Source organism: Salminus brasiliensis, chromosome 10 (assembly GCF_030463535.1).
Source record: "Salminus brasiliensis chromosome 10, fSalBra1.hap2, whole genome shotgun sequence".
Classification (NCBI taxonomy): Eukaryota; Metazoa; Chordata; class Actinopteri; order Characiformes; family Bryconidae; genus Salminus; species Salminus brasiliensis.
In genome coordinates this window covers 19,433,645-19,449,981 of record NC_132887.1, presented here as the reverse complement: position 1 = coordinate 19,449,981, position 16,337 = coordinate 19,433,645, and the positions used below count along the sequence as shown (strand labels likewise).

Sequence of the window (16,337 nt, the reverse complement as noted above, 5' to 3'; positions counted from 1 at the left end):
TGCCAGGTTGGACAGGGTTTATTTGTACTCATGAGAGGAACATAACATACATACAATTATAGTGCATACATACATTATATTAAAAAAAAAAAACAAGGTTGAAAAAAGTACTAAAATTCGATAAGAAATAAAAAAACATCCACACATAGGAATATTCAGCACCAATAAAAACCTATGTCCTACTGTTTTTGCTGGAGTGTTAAACTGGGACATTTGCACTGTGATTCACACCATCTCTACAGTGGGGTCTCCCAATGCTTTGAGCTAAACTACAGTGGCATGTGGAACAAGAACCAGTGAAAGATACATACTGCAGTGAAGGTCTTTTTTCTTTTTTTGTAATCTACCACTGTTTGGCCACAGTCAGTGCTTATTCAGTCATTCCTTCCAAGGAAAGATGACCTGTTTTCACTTATGTTTACAAAGGATGTTACAAGTGTGACGGCTATATGCATACAGAACTGCTCTCGCCGCGCTCAGGTTTAATTCATCAACGTGGAATAAGAATAAACCAGGTCTGCTCTGGAAAAAATAAATAAATAACGCTGGAATGAGAACATCTGATGGAGCATATTTCAAAACCAGATGCTGAAGCAAGTAACTATTCAGAGTGCTCTGAAGACAACAGCTCAAGAGAAAGCACAGGCGTTTGTGAAGCAAGCAGAGAAACGACACTGGCATTATCAGTGGAACTGTGAGCTCAATCAGGCATTAGGCAATCCCAGGTAGTTACGCTATCAAGATGCAGTGAAATGCACGTAAGAGAAACTGAGCTTGGATATGTGACACTGTAAACATGGCAATCATGTTCATTCACATTTATGGGAGGTACAGGGCTGCGCAAACTGACCGTAAACACCCTTAGCAAATGTAAGAATGATTTAGCTATCGATAACACTTTCAAATAGTGACACAATACAAGTCTACCGCACAGGGACACACCGTTGTTGCCACTTACCATGTAGTGTCAAAAAAATACAAACATGCGGAGCCATTAACAAAGGCGTAGATGAATGAATATGCACAAGCTCTGGCTAAATTAATGCCGTGGCAAGAACTAGATTTGATCACTTTAAAAACTGCCTTTGAATCGTCCACAAGTCAACAGTCAGGTGAAACAAACAAAACAACCAACCGAACATTTCCACCAAAACGCAAAATACAAAAGCGATACAGAGGCCGCAACTGAACGTTAAGCTGAGGAGCGCCATCGTTTCTGAAAACGGTTCACTTGACCACAACAGGTGTACGGTTTAACAAATGAAGAGGCAGGGTAGTGCTGTACATAAGTGCAATTCCAGAGATAAAACACTGAGGTAAACAGAATCATGTGCCCAGACAATTAAAAAAAATGTGGTTAAATAATTATACATAGTTACACAACCTCTAACCATGGTAATATAAAATTCTATCCATTTTCTGCCAAACATCCAAATTATTATTATTATTTTTGTTGGGTTTTTTTTTAAGAAATCTTCTAACTGTTGCATATCACAGTGCACTGTTATCGATAAAGTGTTAAAAGTAGACAGGATCAGAAGAAAGGTTAAGTTACTTGCACCACTATCATACGACACCCAGATCAGATTAACCAACTTAAAAAAAAAAAAAGCCTGTGTAATGTTTCGGTAATCACATCTCTCACAAACATTCCACACATCCTCTGTAAACACACCAATACCTTGTTTTCCCATTTTCATTCAGCATATTACAGCCTTTCCCTCCTCATACCATTAACAACACTTAGGTTTTCAGTTACGCTTGTAGCAAGTGACTAGGTTGAAATCATTTTGGTCGGATGTGAAGTTTTCAAATAATAATTAGGTGTTTAGTTGCAGGTTTACTTGTTCAGTGGGTCTAAAACTAGCAGCAGCTGACGTTACCATATGCCGCTGGATCTACCACCAGGAGGAGCCAGAATCCTTTGGGAAGATCGCTTTGGGAGGTTGTCATCAATCTGGACACCTGTCAAAACACACAATACATAAATATGATGTACTTTACAAAAGACACAAATTGTATTTCTTTTCTTAAATACATTTTTAATTTAATTCATTTTGCCCGTGCCACATTTTGCAGTATGTTTAAGCAAATAAAGAGGAATTATGCATTAGAATGAGCAGAAGTCTGTTCTTTGAAATCATGTGAAATCATTAAAAAAATCTAAAAAAAAAAACAAAACATTTACATAAAACCATCCTTAGTCGCATACAAAATGTGAGCACCTTGATATTTGCGAATTTTGTTACCATTTATTTGCGTATATATATATAAAAAAATATTTAGTTATATAGTCATACTGTACAGCATTTTTATGTTGTTTTCCCCCAACATGTTAAATTTAGCAATTAAAAAACAAGTAAAACAAATGCAGAAAATGCCACATTTAAGGTTAAGTGGGGCTATGACATTTTGGGAGATGGACCACGCCCCAAACCCCGTCTCCTCCGTTCTCCTTCAATGCTCACTCAGCTACCTCGAAGCCACCCAAACTCTAGCCCCAAAATCTTCTGAGTTCACCTCCTCGTTCCAGCCTTCTCTGGCATGGTTCATACTAGCAAAACCTCAATTGGCCAAGAATGTCCAAGCTAGTTTTTAAAACCCAGGTGTAAGTTTGCAGTGTTGTTGCTGGGAAATTTCCTTTTACAATGACAGCAGATAAGACAGCAGATAAGGCAGCAGCAAGCCAGCGACATGAGCCTCTGAGGGGTGCTAAAAGTGTGTTTACCACCAGAATAAAACTTACATTATATTTCCACTTACAGGATCAGATGTACACATGTGAGAAGACAAAATGGGCCCTTATGTGGCTGCACTTTATTTTGTTAGCTAGCTCTTCAAGCTACACCGCCTGTGCACACTCTGTCAACACTGAAATTTGAAACATAAAAAACCTCTGTGATCTTGCTGATCTTACTGTGGCAATTAAAATACATGGCAAGCCTTGAATTTCTTACCTAAAGGGACTGGTTGTAGTAGCTTTACTGCATGTCGAGTGTGCAATATGTGACTCTAATATCTAAAATATTGTATCAGGCTTAAATATTAAAATCTTGTGACAGTCAGTGGACTAAACACATGATCAAGGCATGCCTGTAATTGGGATTGGGTTAAACCAGGTTGAAGTACCAGATAAGCTGAAGCTAGACTCATGCAGATCTCTCATTCCTCCATGGCGGGTGCAGGGCCGCGTGGCCAGGTCCCCAGTGCTAGGGGTCGTCTCCTTCTTTCCCGAGTTTTGCACTGCAGCCACATCTCCAATGTAAGGAGCCCGATCCACACCCTTCAGAGCCTGACACTGAGGGCAAAAGAGAGAACACAAGTCCACTATGTTAATCTTCTCTCTGGTCCACTCCTTGCTTTCAGTCCTAGAAAACTATACCATGCCATCCCTAATTGAGCTACTCAGTCATTTGCTATGAGGACTGTGCAGTGCTGTAGTTCGACAAGCATGGGACCTTTAACAAACACATTATTTTATTTATTGTTTCCTTTATTTGTTTTGTACCCGTTTCCGAAAAACTCTAAAATCTTCATAGAGATCTCACAGGTGACTGAGGCTACATCCTTGCACAAGGCCATCCTTAAATGGCCACACTGAACATTCTCTCTACACGTTACGATGATCCCAACATGAAGATGCTTTGGAGAAAATGGGCCCAGAAGGGTCCAGTTTTGGCAATACCTTCTCCCTCTGCACCATCTTCTTGTAGAGATAGTCAGGGAAGGTGCGGAGGGGGTAGAACTTTCCTGAGCCCTCAGCACAGGTGAAGATGTCGTTTTCATAGACCACGCGTCCACGACTGATGGTGACCAGTGGCACACCATGGCAGCGCAGACCCTCGTACAAGTTCACATCTCCCCCTTGCCACTGTGTGGTCACTGAGATGGTCCTACCAAAGATAACATTGATGGAACAGTTAAGAACAGGAGGTGCTTTCATTTTCACAGTTGTTCTACATTACGTGTATCTCCCAGGTCAGTTCAAGCCACACAGTAACCTGTAACCTGAAATATCAGAAACAGTGTACCTGGTTGCATCAGGGTCCCAGACTACCACATCAGCATCAGCTCCAGGGATGATCCTGCCTTTCCTGGGGTACAGGTTGTAGATTTTTGCAGCGTTAGAGCTTGTAACAGCAACAAATCGGTTTTCATCCATCTTCCCTCCAACCTGATGGGTAAAATTGACAAGTAGCTCAAATGGGCTTTTTGTTTTGTTTTGTTTTTTAGCTCTTTGCTAACAATGTTAACAATCCTGGAATACTATAAATTGTAAGTATCTCTACTACCAGAATCTGTATTATAATGTCTGACATTAATAGATGACGTGACAACAGTCCTATTTCTAGGCATGCTATTTTCTAGGATACAAAGCATTAAAGCTTTTTGATTTAAGGATTGATTTGATTTAAGGATTGTGTTGATTTTAACAGTCCTGACCGAAAAGTGTTGTTTGGTGAGCAAAGAAGCAAAGAAACTGTCCACCGCTCAGACTCACATACTAGTAACCATTACTGGAGTGTTTACAAAAACTATAAAATACAAGTCTAGGAGGTTGAGATGGAGTGATGCTCAGATACAGTCATGAAATTCATTGCAAATGGTTTGTTTTGGCAAATCTGAGAAAGCTTCTTTTAAAGATCAATAGTAAGCGCCACCATGTGGTAAAATTAAAAAGTGCAGATTTTGACAGGAGTCAAATAAGAGCGACTGACTGTTTGTTATAAGAGTCTATTTTTTTCCCAGTAAAATCATCTGTCAGCATATTCTATGAATCTTTAATTTGGAGTTCTACCATATAATCATCCAGTGTAATAATAGCAGGGCTTGGACATTACAAATAAATTGCCATTTTAAAAGGTAAAGGTGCACGTATTTGTCACTGAACAGTGTACACTGTACAGCGAAATGTGTCCTCCGCATTTAACCCATCTGGTAGTGAACATACACTCACACACACACACGTGTTAGGGGCAGTGCGTACACACACACACCCAGAGCGGTGGGCAGCCAACTCCAGCGCCCGGGGAGCAGAGAGGGTAAAGGGCCTTGCTCAAGGGCCCAACAGTGGCAGCTTGCCGAGCCCGGGAATCGAACCCACAACTCTGTTATCAATATCCCGGTGCTCTAACCGCTGAGCCACCACTGCCCCTGGGTCAGCATGACCCAAATGCCATGAGACACGAAACATACCACTCCTTTCTCCCAGATGATGCTCATGCGGTCCTGCACCCCGGGCACTCCGTGAGGAATCTTAGTGAAGTCGTCTTTGCCCATGGCCTTCTGTTTGGTGTTGAAGGGCCGGTGGTCAGATGTGACCACGTTCAAAGTATCACTACAGCAGCAGAGAGAGGTGTGATGACAATGTGTGAAGCCTTACCGAATGCAGTCACATTCTGAGGTTATGTACTATATATAGGCTAAAATGGAACCTACTTTCCGAGCAGGCTGAGCAGGAAGTTGGGCGTGTTGGGGTCCAGCCTCAGGGGGGGCACAGTGACGTAGGCAGCAGCATGGGCCCAATCTTGGTGGTAGTACTGAAGGCCGTTTATCACTGCGTGGGCAGTGCTCGTCTCCCCATGAACTACTTTACCTACATAAACAACAGTAATGCAGTTAGATACTGTAACCAACAAGAGATATGTCTGTCAATTATATTCAGTAGGAATCAGCCAGGAATGAGAAAACGTAAAGGTGTCAGGATCTCTAATAATACTAAACTGGTATTCAGCCCAAGAGAGAACATTTGCTTGCTTAAATTCTGCATAATGGATAGACCCCTAAAAGCTGCAGTTTTTGTCAGCAATAGCAAAAGTAATTTTCTGTAATTTCCTATTGATTCTCACTCATGACTTATTAAGTAGCATAGAAGTTCTGTTGAAAGTCTGAATAAGGGGTATGCACTGAAGACGTAGACAGGCTGAGTGGCAAAATATTTTATATCAAACTGCAATTATCTGCTCAAATGAAAGAAATTTGGACTCAACAGCGATCCATACAAATGACTTAAGAACCAATGGTCTACACACATCGATGTGTAGCCAAGAATGTCAGGCACATTTAGTAGACTGGTTCATCCAGGTTTGCCTGCTTTCCTTTTTCATTGAACTTATCATGTCACTAAATCAGCAACTATGGTGGGCTTGTTCTTTTCCCATCTGTTTTCAGAATGTGACTTCACAACTCACCCCCTGTGACGTCACGTGCATACCCTTTATTCTGAAGACTCAATTAATACCCCTTTTCTGTTTATAAGTAGAATAGACTAGAATATTCTGATAAATTAAATATGTAACTAGATTTAAATATGTATTTAAATAGCGTTACAGCTCTAAAGATTAAGAATGTAAGTCTGAAATTGAAGTGGATACAGACAGTCATGGTCTTACCCTGCATCTTCGCAGAGGCCAGAACATCTCCAGCTGACATGCTGGACACATTCACCAGGTATATAGGGCAGTGGGCCTGCAGGGTTTAACACACTTGTTATTATTATCATCTTCAAAAGCATAAAGTAAAGGCATAAAGGCCTCCACACCACTTCTGCACAACACAATTTACTTTATGGTTGTTAAAATATAGGAGAATGATTATTTTGGAAGTGTGCTTTAAACTATACATCTTACATATGGATTCCTATGCCGAGCATGCAGCACAACACATTCTGGTTGCTGCTAAGCAGCTTTAACAGCATTTACAACAACAGTCTACACCTTTCTGAAACTTATACAACTAAACTTTGTTTCCAGCACCTGTTTATGAACTATTCTGCAGTAAGTCAAGCCAGGCTATTGATGACAGGGTTGTGGGTTCGATACCCGGGCACGGTAAGAAGCCACTGGTGGGCCCTTGAGCAAAGCCACTCAGCCTATCTGCTCCCGTGGCAATGCAGCAATGGCTGCCTACTGCTCCGAGCATGTGTGCTCACTGTCCACTGTGTGTGTTTCACTGTATGTGTGTGTTTTAATGCACGGATGGGCTAAAGGCGGAAGTCAAATTCTATTTGTGACATTAAAAAGTCACAAATGATGAATATGGTCTAGCTGTAACAGACGAGGGCCATAGTTGCAACAGTCTCTAAAAATCGATGACATTATTTTAGTACAGTTCTGTGTGCTTGATAACTTTACAACCTAAATACGGTCATTAGGACAAACTAGCACACCCCATGAAAACCTTTGTCTTTTAAAACATATTTAAACATAAGGACATTCGATATTTAAACATAAGGACAATATCAAACCAATAAAACTGAAGAAAATGTTAAATTCTAACTCTTCAGAGATTTTTTTTTTTAAATCTGTGTCCATCTATAACCTTCTTTCTGAAGGCCTCAGAGAGCTCTTTGGTTCAAATAAGACCGGCTCCTCCAGAATCCTCTCCGACCATGTTCTAATCTATTTTTTTTAAACAATTCTTCAGTTTTATGAGTTTAATTATATTACCTAGGGTTAGAGTTAATGGCGCTGAGTAGCTATTCGGACTTAGGAATGTATTCTACAGGATTTCCACAGTCTGACAACCTTATTAATATTTAAAATAAACAGCACTGTCCTATTCACAGATCCCAAAGTAACTAAAACTAAGTCCTCAAACATGAGGTACTGTATTTCATTAGAGGTGTAAGAAAATATTGATATATGGAAGCACTGCAATATTATGTTTTGCAATACTGTATAGATTCTCAAACACAGGTCGACGTTTAACGGATAGTTTAGATGTAAATATTGGTGGCAGGCACTCATTGTGTAATGTGTTTAAACCCTGATAGCAGTGTTGTACTAGTGTTCTGACTGGATAAAAAGATTTCAAGATTTTATAGTTTGCAAAAAAAAGTTTTTTTTTTGCTATTACAGTTTTCTTAAACTTTTAAAGAAATTTCAGTAAATTCTTGTGTACAGTTACAATCGTAACCCATAACATATCCCGAGGTTCTTGCCTATACACAGCCCTACAACACACCATGTAAGAAATCATATTCTACACCTGGAGGTGTGAGATGGCTGTCTGAAAATATGTGTAATTGTGTAAATATGTGTAATGTGTAATGTTTCTAAGAATCACTTTTTTTCATTACAAAATCCCACAGTCAGAAATACAGATTATACTTTTCTAAATTATTTCTAATTAAAGTACCTGCTTATAGTGTATAAGTGTATAAATGTTACATGACTATTAGCTCACTGCATTACAGTGAAACAGAGTGAAACAGAAATTGCAAATTTTTTTTTACTGAATTTGGTGAATATCGTGTGCTATTTTGACTGCCCTTGTATCTTGGCTGTAACATGCCCTTAACACGCCCAGTAGGCAATAATGTGTGTCAATGAATTGTCAATTTCAGACAAAAGAGGAAACCAACTTTTGTCAAACTATAACACACATTAGACCATGTGATCATGAAGCAGTACTTACTCTATTGGCGATGGTGATTGCTCGGTGGACTGCCTCTGCCTCCAGCTGTGAATGGAAAATTACCCACAGTCCGTGAGAAATGCACGAATGCGACTACTGTAACCCAATGATTAGCAGACACTTAAAGGCATCAATAATCAATGGCAATACTATATTGGAGGTGAAAGACTTCATTAGATCAAATTAAGATTCAGCTGGCAGCATCGTACCTCTTCAGGCCTGCTGATCTCGATACCCTCTGGACCACTGATGCCCAGATCCAAGGCTTCTTTGGCACCCTTGGATGTAAGCAAAAAGCACCGATCATTTTATACACTGAGATTGATATCTGTTAATCATGATTACGTATTGGCTTTTGCAAAATTTAAGTTTAATAAGTTTAATAAATCACATGAAGGCATTTTCTATATGCACGATGCAAAAATGTCATCACAGTATGTTATTATGTCCATGTTGTGCAGTTCTCCTACAAACACTAATATGCTACAGATCAGTCCCAACCTCTGCGACCAGCTCTCCGTTCTCAGCATGCACGCGGGCTATGGCTCCAATGTCCTTACAGTTCTGCAGGGCCTGGAAGAGCTCGCTGTCCCTCAGCATGTACACGTCCTTATAAGCCATGAACATCTGGAAGGAGTTCACGCCTTTCTCCCTCACCAGCGTCTCCATCTGAGCCCTCACCTGTCAATGGGACACAGATGGTTCCAGAGCACATAACTGATGTATGGGGTGCCACCACGTTGGTTAAATACAGCAGCACACTGCCACAATTTCCACATCATGTTTTCCCTAATAGGAGACTGCTCAGACAAGTGTTTAGTCTACATTTGGTCTATGGCTGCAAATACTGCCAGGGGTGCTTGTACGGTAAAATCCAAAAACAAACAAGCTTTAAAAAGCGATGCACTCTTAAAATATGAGACGTGTGGCACTGTCAGTTACCACCACCACCACACACTTGCTTTGGTTACAGAAATCAATTTAGAATCCAGCCTACAGTCTTCTGTGTATTTGTGAGTGATTTGTGCAAAACTTGTATTACTTTTAATCTACATTAGCCAGGCAGCTCCAGTACAAAACTAAAGGTCTTTCCCAAGCAGTTGCATCAGGGGAAAGAAGAAAATTGTGTGAATTAGCTTTTTTGACAAATAATTATTTAAGTAAGAGAGACTGTTACCTTGGGACCCCACCAGGTGACAGCAACATGAAGAGCATAATCACAGCAGCTCTTAGCATCAGCGTGAGATCGACATTTCTCATAGGCATCCAGCAAAGACTCATTCTTCTCAGGCAACACGTGGCCTATGACCATCGTAGTTCCTCCAGCCAGAGCAGCCTGAAAATTAAAGCCAAGACGTTAACACATTTCCACAGTTAAAAACGTATTAGGGGAGATAAAGGTATTAAAGATAAAGTTTTTATCACATTTTACATATTCATTAAACATTTACATTGACTCACCATGGACATGACTGATATGGCAATGCTGGGCTTTCAATGAACTCTTTCTATGAACTATTCTTTTTCTGGGGCAGACTGACTACATATTCAGGGTCTAAAATATAAAATTGTTACTTAAATTGTTAATTCAGATGAGCTCAAAGCTCCAAAATGTATTAATGTATTAATTGGCCAAGGCCTCTTAACTTCCTGTTAGTGATCATGACTGACTACAGCTGGTAGCTTCCCTGTGCCCACACAAAAAGGGTTTGATCCTCATTGGATTGACCGACACGCAATACAGTGGGTCCCCAGTGCAGATCTGAGAAGGATGATTATAGATTTACAGAAGTTCAGAATGTCTCTTGGAGCCATTTGTAAACAACTGCAGATGCCGAGATCAAACATAAATTGTTGCAAACATAAGTAAAAGTTATTTGGAGGTGTAGCCACTTTGCCACAAGAGGAAAACTGAGAGGAAACTGGTTTGCATGGTCAGCAATAACCCAAGAACCACCAGGGTACAGACCTGCCATGAACTGCTGGAAGCTGCTGGAAGCTCTACAGTCGACTGTCAAGCGAATTTAACACTGCCATGGAGTGAAAGGCTGCCGTCAAGTAAGAATTCCCTGTTTCAAAAATCAACACCTTCAAGCTCGAGTAAAGTTAGCAGCTGATCTCAAGGACAAAGAAAAAAAGCCTTCTGAAGGAAAGCTTTATGGTCAGATGAGGCAAAGAGGCAATCTCTTTATTTGGTGAGGCATTAAACCCCCAGAACAGTGTACCAACTGTTAAGCATGGTGGGCCGGTTTTTAAACTGGTACACTGCACAAAGTAGATGGAAAAATAAATAAGGAGGCTGCAAAAGGGTTAAATCCTAGACACGTTCCAACTGGACAATTACCTCATACACATTAAAAGTGGTTGTGGGATGGATAAAGCATAATAACACTAAGCTATATTGGAATCACCGTCTCAAAGTCCTGACCTCAACCCTGTCAAATACACAGGGACCTTGCCAGGAAACCAACAGATTTAATTGAACTCTATCAATTCTATTAAGAAAAGCCATTAACTATCTGACCAAAAGCATGGTGATGGCTATCAAATGCATCAGGTCAAGCTGCAATTTGCCAATGGGCATTTAACCAAATATTAGGTGAACTAATGAATGTATTTATGATATTATTAATATATTAATTAATTGTAGATTATTACCGTTTATTATAGATGTATATCGTAACTCATTCTCCCCCCAGAAAAAAGTTCAGAAAAATCACTAAAAACCCGCCCAGTTTTACCATGACCTTCAGGATGACTGTATGTAAATTTCCAACCAGAACTATAATAAAAAATGGAAGACTTAACAAGCAAAACACTGCCCAATGGCCCCCTCCAGTGTCTTGTTGTGTTCACATTTGTGTGAGGTTTAACACACTCAGTTAATAATACAGAGACTTCTATACAAACTGGTGGGGGCTATTCCTTGATGTACATATATATATATATATATATATATATATATATATATATATATTGGGCCTACTGGACTGTAACCAAACTTCATGCTGTTTATTAACACACCCCCTTTTCCAGCGCACTATAGTGTACAGTAGATTCACTATACTACACTTTCTGAAGCTGTAACAACAGTTGTACAGTGAATTGCACTTGAATAGAAAATGAAAATAATAAACTTGTACAGAATGATATGGTGTGTGAGTGTCTTCTTCAGTCAGTCAGCTGGCACAGTGGAATGGAACAGTGTCCACCAAAAGAGGCGTGGATATGCGTACCATTGTTTTGTAGGACAATGGCGCAAGTGAAAAGCTTTTTGCAGCAGTCTTTGCAGCAGCTCCCCCTCCGTATCTATGGCAACAGAATCTGATCTGCATTTGTCTGTGTTCTTGGCCAGACTCATGGCAGTAAGGGGAAGGGGGGGGTGAATACCACTTGTGTCGCCAATGGCTAACAAACGCAGTTCAGATAACAACTGATTCATTTGTCACCTCAAACACTACAAACTCTCATACTAAGAGTGTGTATGTCTGTGCAAGTCTGCATGTGTGTGTGGTGCCTGCCGGTGAATCATACCCTGTGGTTCACTGAGATGGCCTCAGTGTACACTCCTCGCTCTCGCCTTACAGTGTTTGCTAAGTGAGCCATGGGATTAGATTGGACAGGGCGGCCTGCTACTGCGTCCATGTCTCTGTTCCTCAACTATTTCAAAGCATATGCAAAGCCCGGAGAAGACGTGAAGATGCAGCTCTGCAGCCCTGCAACTGTGGCTTTTGGTTTAAAATAGAACAAGAATGCATTTATTAATAGCAGCTCTCGTGTACAAAATTTATTTTTAATCCACCAGGCATGCACCAGGCAATGAAAGCAGACACTAGCCTGCGCTTTCAGAAATCTGAGGATCAATCTCTGTAGATTTCATGCCTTTCAGAGTATAAGCCTCTGTTCTAATCCCAGTAGGTGAAGAGTAGAGGCTATGGGCTTAATGCCCTTACTAGCTAAGAAGAAACCAGCAGATGGTGGGGCTCCTCGACTGTGCAGGGCAAAAACAAAAATCAATCTATTTGAATGATATTGGTCCCAGTCTTGATTCTAAAGATACAATTCCACAAAAACATGCCAGGTTCAGGTTTCACTACAGAAATGAGTGAAGTGCACAATATATAAAGATCAGGACTTTCTTTGAATAATTTCTTAGTTGTAGGTGCCATAGAATGTATATATGTATTTATTATTAAACTATGTGACTTTGGCCAGCTCAAAAAAAAAACAAAAAAACACAGGTTTGGTTTTACATTTCAAACATTATGGTTTAAGGCCTTTTATGGTGGGCTTGAGAATAATCTGATGAGCTCTGCTCTGACTGGCTGGTTTACAGCCAGGCACCATGACAGCTCATGCAGAATTAACATTTCTAGCCACAATGTTAGTGTCTTCATTCCCTTATTTATTTATTTTTATGTCCTACTGAATAGTGCTGTAGTCCGTCTGGTTAACCTGGTGAGCTGAATGGCCTCGGCTGGAATGCTGCTGAGCAATGGTTAGTTTCTAGTCTTGCATGGACAGCCAGTTCCTCCATGTTTTCTTCATTGCACACTGATTTCAGCATCCCTTCCTCAGCTAATGGCATCAGGCAAAGCCACAGTCACAAGGCAACAAGGTTGCATTTCTTTTAATATCTAATGCATGCTTATTAATGTTAGCATTGCTGATGTGCAGTTGTGACAAAAACTAGATACAAAAGTAACAAAAACACCATATGCAACTGCATCACTGTTTTGGAGTAGGCCAAGAACACAGGTGCATGCACATTTTGGGGGTGCAAATATTAAAGGATGAAAGTAGATTTGAATATTTAACATAAGTCTTGTATTTATGTTGAAATAATTTGGCTGTAGCACATTAATTACAGCTATGTTTCTCTCCATTCAAACGGTGTTCGAAATATTGAATGAATATTGTATCCTGAGAGTATCGCTACACCCCTAGATTTGTGCAATGAATGCTTTCCTCTTTCCAAAACATGAGACGGTACCTTGGTGCCGCTGTAGAAGTCATCAGCAGTGGTGGCGTTCATGAAGGTCTCCTGCAGGTGAACGCTGGTGTCGATGCCTCCAGGCAGCACCAGCTTACCCGTGGCGTCTATCACCTTGGCTCCGCCCGGAATCATCAGCTCCTTGCCCACCTGCTGGATGATGCCATTCTCGATGTACACGTCAGCCTCCTGGGTGAAGTCATCGTTCACCACTTTGCCCCCCTTTATGAGGATGCGCACCATCGCTGATCCAGAAGACATGGTTCAACCTACCAGAGAGGGAACAAGTGAGGCCAGCATGACTAAAAAAAAACTGCAAGATTCTTCAACCTGCCAAAATACTGAAATACTGTGTGGTCTGCTCATAGCAGGACGTTGACAAGAAAGAGTTATTTCATATTTTCCACATTTGGTCTGTAATCATAGGGTTGGAAGGCAATTCCCGAATTCGAGGATTCCACGGGAGTCAGACGTGACTCAGAAATATAAAAGTTTTTGGGGTTTGTAGGCTACTTTTGACAGAAGCGAGGCTCCAAACCACAGTGCGGAATATCAGAAGGGAGGGTGAATGGACTTTAGCACTGGTACTCCATGCTCAGCACTAATAATGTATCTCTAATTACTGCTCAGGCCAGTCACTGAGATGAAGCACTGCAGCAAATCAATACCATATGTGTCTCTGAATGTAATCGGTGAGCACACATATGTGGAATCGCTCAGCCTTGTGCTCCATGCTACAAACTGTACTGCCCACAGGCACAACACAGAGAGAGTTATATCATCTGGCAGGGGCGAACAGCAGCGTCAGCGCTTATAAAGAAATCATGATGCTGTGAGTCAGGGGCGGTTCTGACCCAGATTGCGCCGGGCGTAGCGTGCAGAGGGACGCAGGTGTGCTCAAGCACAGAAATGGGACAGCGGCTGCTGCTGCTGCCTTCCCTCCTGGTGTACAAGGCCCTGTAGTGAGAGCGTGCCACAGGCATGGCAAGTGGGTGCGGCAAATTCACAGCATGATGGCGCCCCCCTATCCTTGTTCTAAGCCCCTGATTGGGAGGGTAAAGGGAGGGGGGAGGTTGTCAAGGGAGCGGGTGAAGATGGGTGTGTCCTCAGCCATCCTCCACACTGAACTATATTAGGAAAGCAACAACATTACACTACATATGTTACATCCCTGTTCTCTCCAAAGGGCCTAGAGACACATTAGTCACGCATTTGTTCCCCATCATGGCTTATGTGGGCTGATTCTGCCATGACCCAATTTTTCTGCATTTAGCATGCAACGTTACATGCAATGCAGAAAGCTCTGCTGTGAAAACGGGGTGGTCAAGAACTTCAGCATGGACCTGGCATGGGGATGGCATGGCCTTTGGTTTATGCCACAGCAGCACAGTAATGTCAGACGACAGGGATGTAGTGCTAGCTATCTGTGCATCAGGGTTTGAAGAGAAGAGCTGGCTGATTTCATCTACATTTCAGCTCCAATGTGCATTTTCATTTCATAGACCCTTTGGCATGCAAGATGGTCATTTGACGTGGCAAGAGCCAGCACAGAGACGGAGGGGAGGAATTACATAGTGTGTCATGAAGCTACAGGAGAGTGGAGATGGAGGGCACGTCCCACTTGGATGTTATGGAGCCTAGCACACACAAAGGGGTGACCAAGCCCTTCCACTAACGGAGACAAGCAGGATGCTTACAGCAGACCCTGCCGCACAAGTCCCTGTTTGGCCGTATAACGACGTGCAACGCAAGATTATCCGCCTGTTTTAACATTTAGCTAACGTTATCTGTCCGTGCGATCAAATTGCGACCGTTATACATCGACACAGACCTCATCAATCATGTTTATAGCGGATGGACTCGCCATGGACCCGGCTGCCACATTCTGATGGAGGAGCAAATTACACAGCAATCGCCTAATTTAGCCCAAAGTCGATAAATCACATTAAACTCGGAGAAATTAGACGAATATCCAGGCTAGAAATAACGTTAGCTAGCTAACTAGTGCTACCGTTACAGAATCACAACGACGTCTAACGGCTGCTCGAGCTCCGGGCTGTCACTCAGCTCCGTCCCCGACCGTTATATATGTGCAAACTCACTCAATATAACAGCATAAATGTGTGAAATATATTGAAGAATATTCCGTTTACCTCCTTTGTTGTATCCTAAACGGTAGCGGCTTGTCTACGTTCAGGGTTTCGGTGTTGTCTGACGTTGTCTGTAACGCTCGCTGACACCCGCAGGCAGACACAGGCAGATGCTCCGCTCGACAAACCTTACGGTCACAGCATCCACACGGGCCGAGCCGGCAACGCACCAATCACAGAGCAGACAGAACGACGATGGCGTCGGAATTGACCAATGAAAGCTCGCAATGGGCGTGTCCAATCGGCCTCGGCATGTACCATTGTGCGATTTCGAGGGGTGGTGGAGGGGGGGGTTGTAGAAACTGCACGGAAAACGTAGCTAGCGACCGGCCAGTACGACTGAAAGTACGGATAACAGCATCGTTCAGGATTATCGTCTGCAGAAAATGATTGTTATTAAAAATCAAGTAGGTCAAAATAAGATGAACACGACAAGAACTGGGACAGCGACGCTGAAATGACACCTGTGGTAGCCTCGGTATTGACCAGTCGCTGGATTCACGCGATTCATACAAACTCGTGTTCAGACGGGAGCACAGCTATTTGTATGTGTGTGTGTGTGTGTGTATGTGTGTATCGTCGCTGTCACGCAAAAAGCTCGTATCTTCATTTTCTCCGGACAGTTTTTATATTTTGTCAAATTCATAATAAATTAATCCTTTTTTTACATTGATTTCCGTTGAAAGTTAAGATTGTTTTCCCTCTTCTGTAAATTTGCCATTTTGGAGATAAATGGTTTCTGCATGGCAGCTATATGAGTTAATGGTCATTAATTG

The 16,337-nt window shown here is 41.7% G+C and overlaps 1 protein-coding gene across 1 annotated transcript; it reads right to left on the bottom strand.

The window, feature by feature from the left end:
• Nucleotides 1–15,709, bottom strand: dpysl5a (dihydropyrimidinase like 5a). The gene is made up of 13 exons (XM_072689632.1): nucleotides 15,565–15,709; nucleotides 13,412–13,680; nucleotides 9,596–9,754; nucleotides 8,920–9,099; nucleotides 8,628–8,696; nucleotides 8,419–8,463; nucleotides 6,393–6,468; nucleotides 5,440–5,596; nucleotides 5,197–5,338; nucleotides 4,032–4,174; nucleotides 3,686–3,893; nucleotides 3,130–3,298; nucleotides 1–1,965 (listed from the first exon to the last, which is right to left on the bottom strand). Exons 2-13 carry the CDS (start codon nucleotides 13,670–13,672, stop codon nucleotides 1,880–1,882), a joined length of 1,695 nt encoding a protein of 564 aa, XP_072545733.1. The 5' UTR covers nucleotides 13,673–13,680; nucleotides 15,565–15,709; the 3' UTR covers nucleotides 1–1,879.
• Nucleotides 15,710–16,337: the final 628 nt, after the last annotated feature.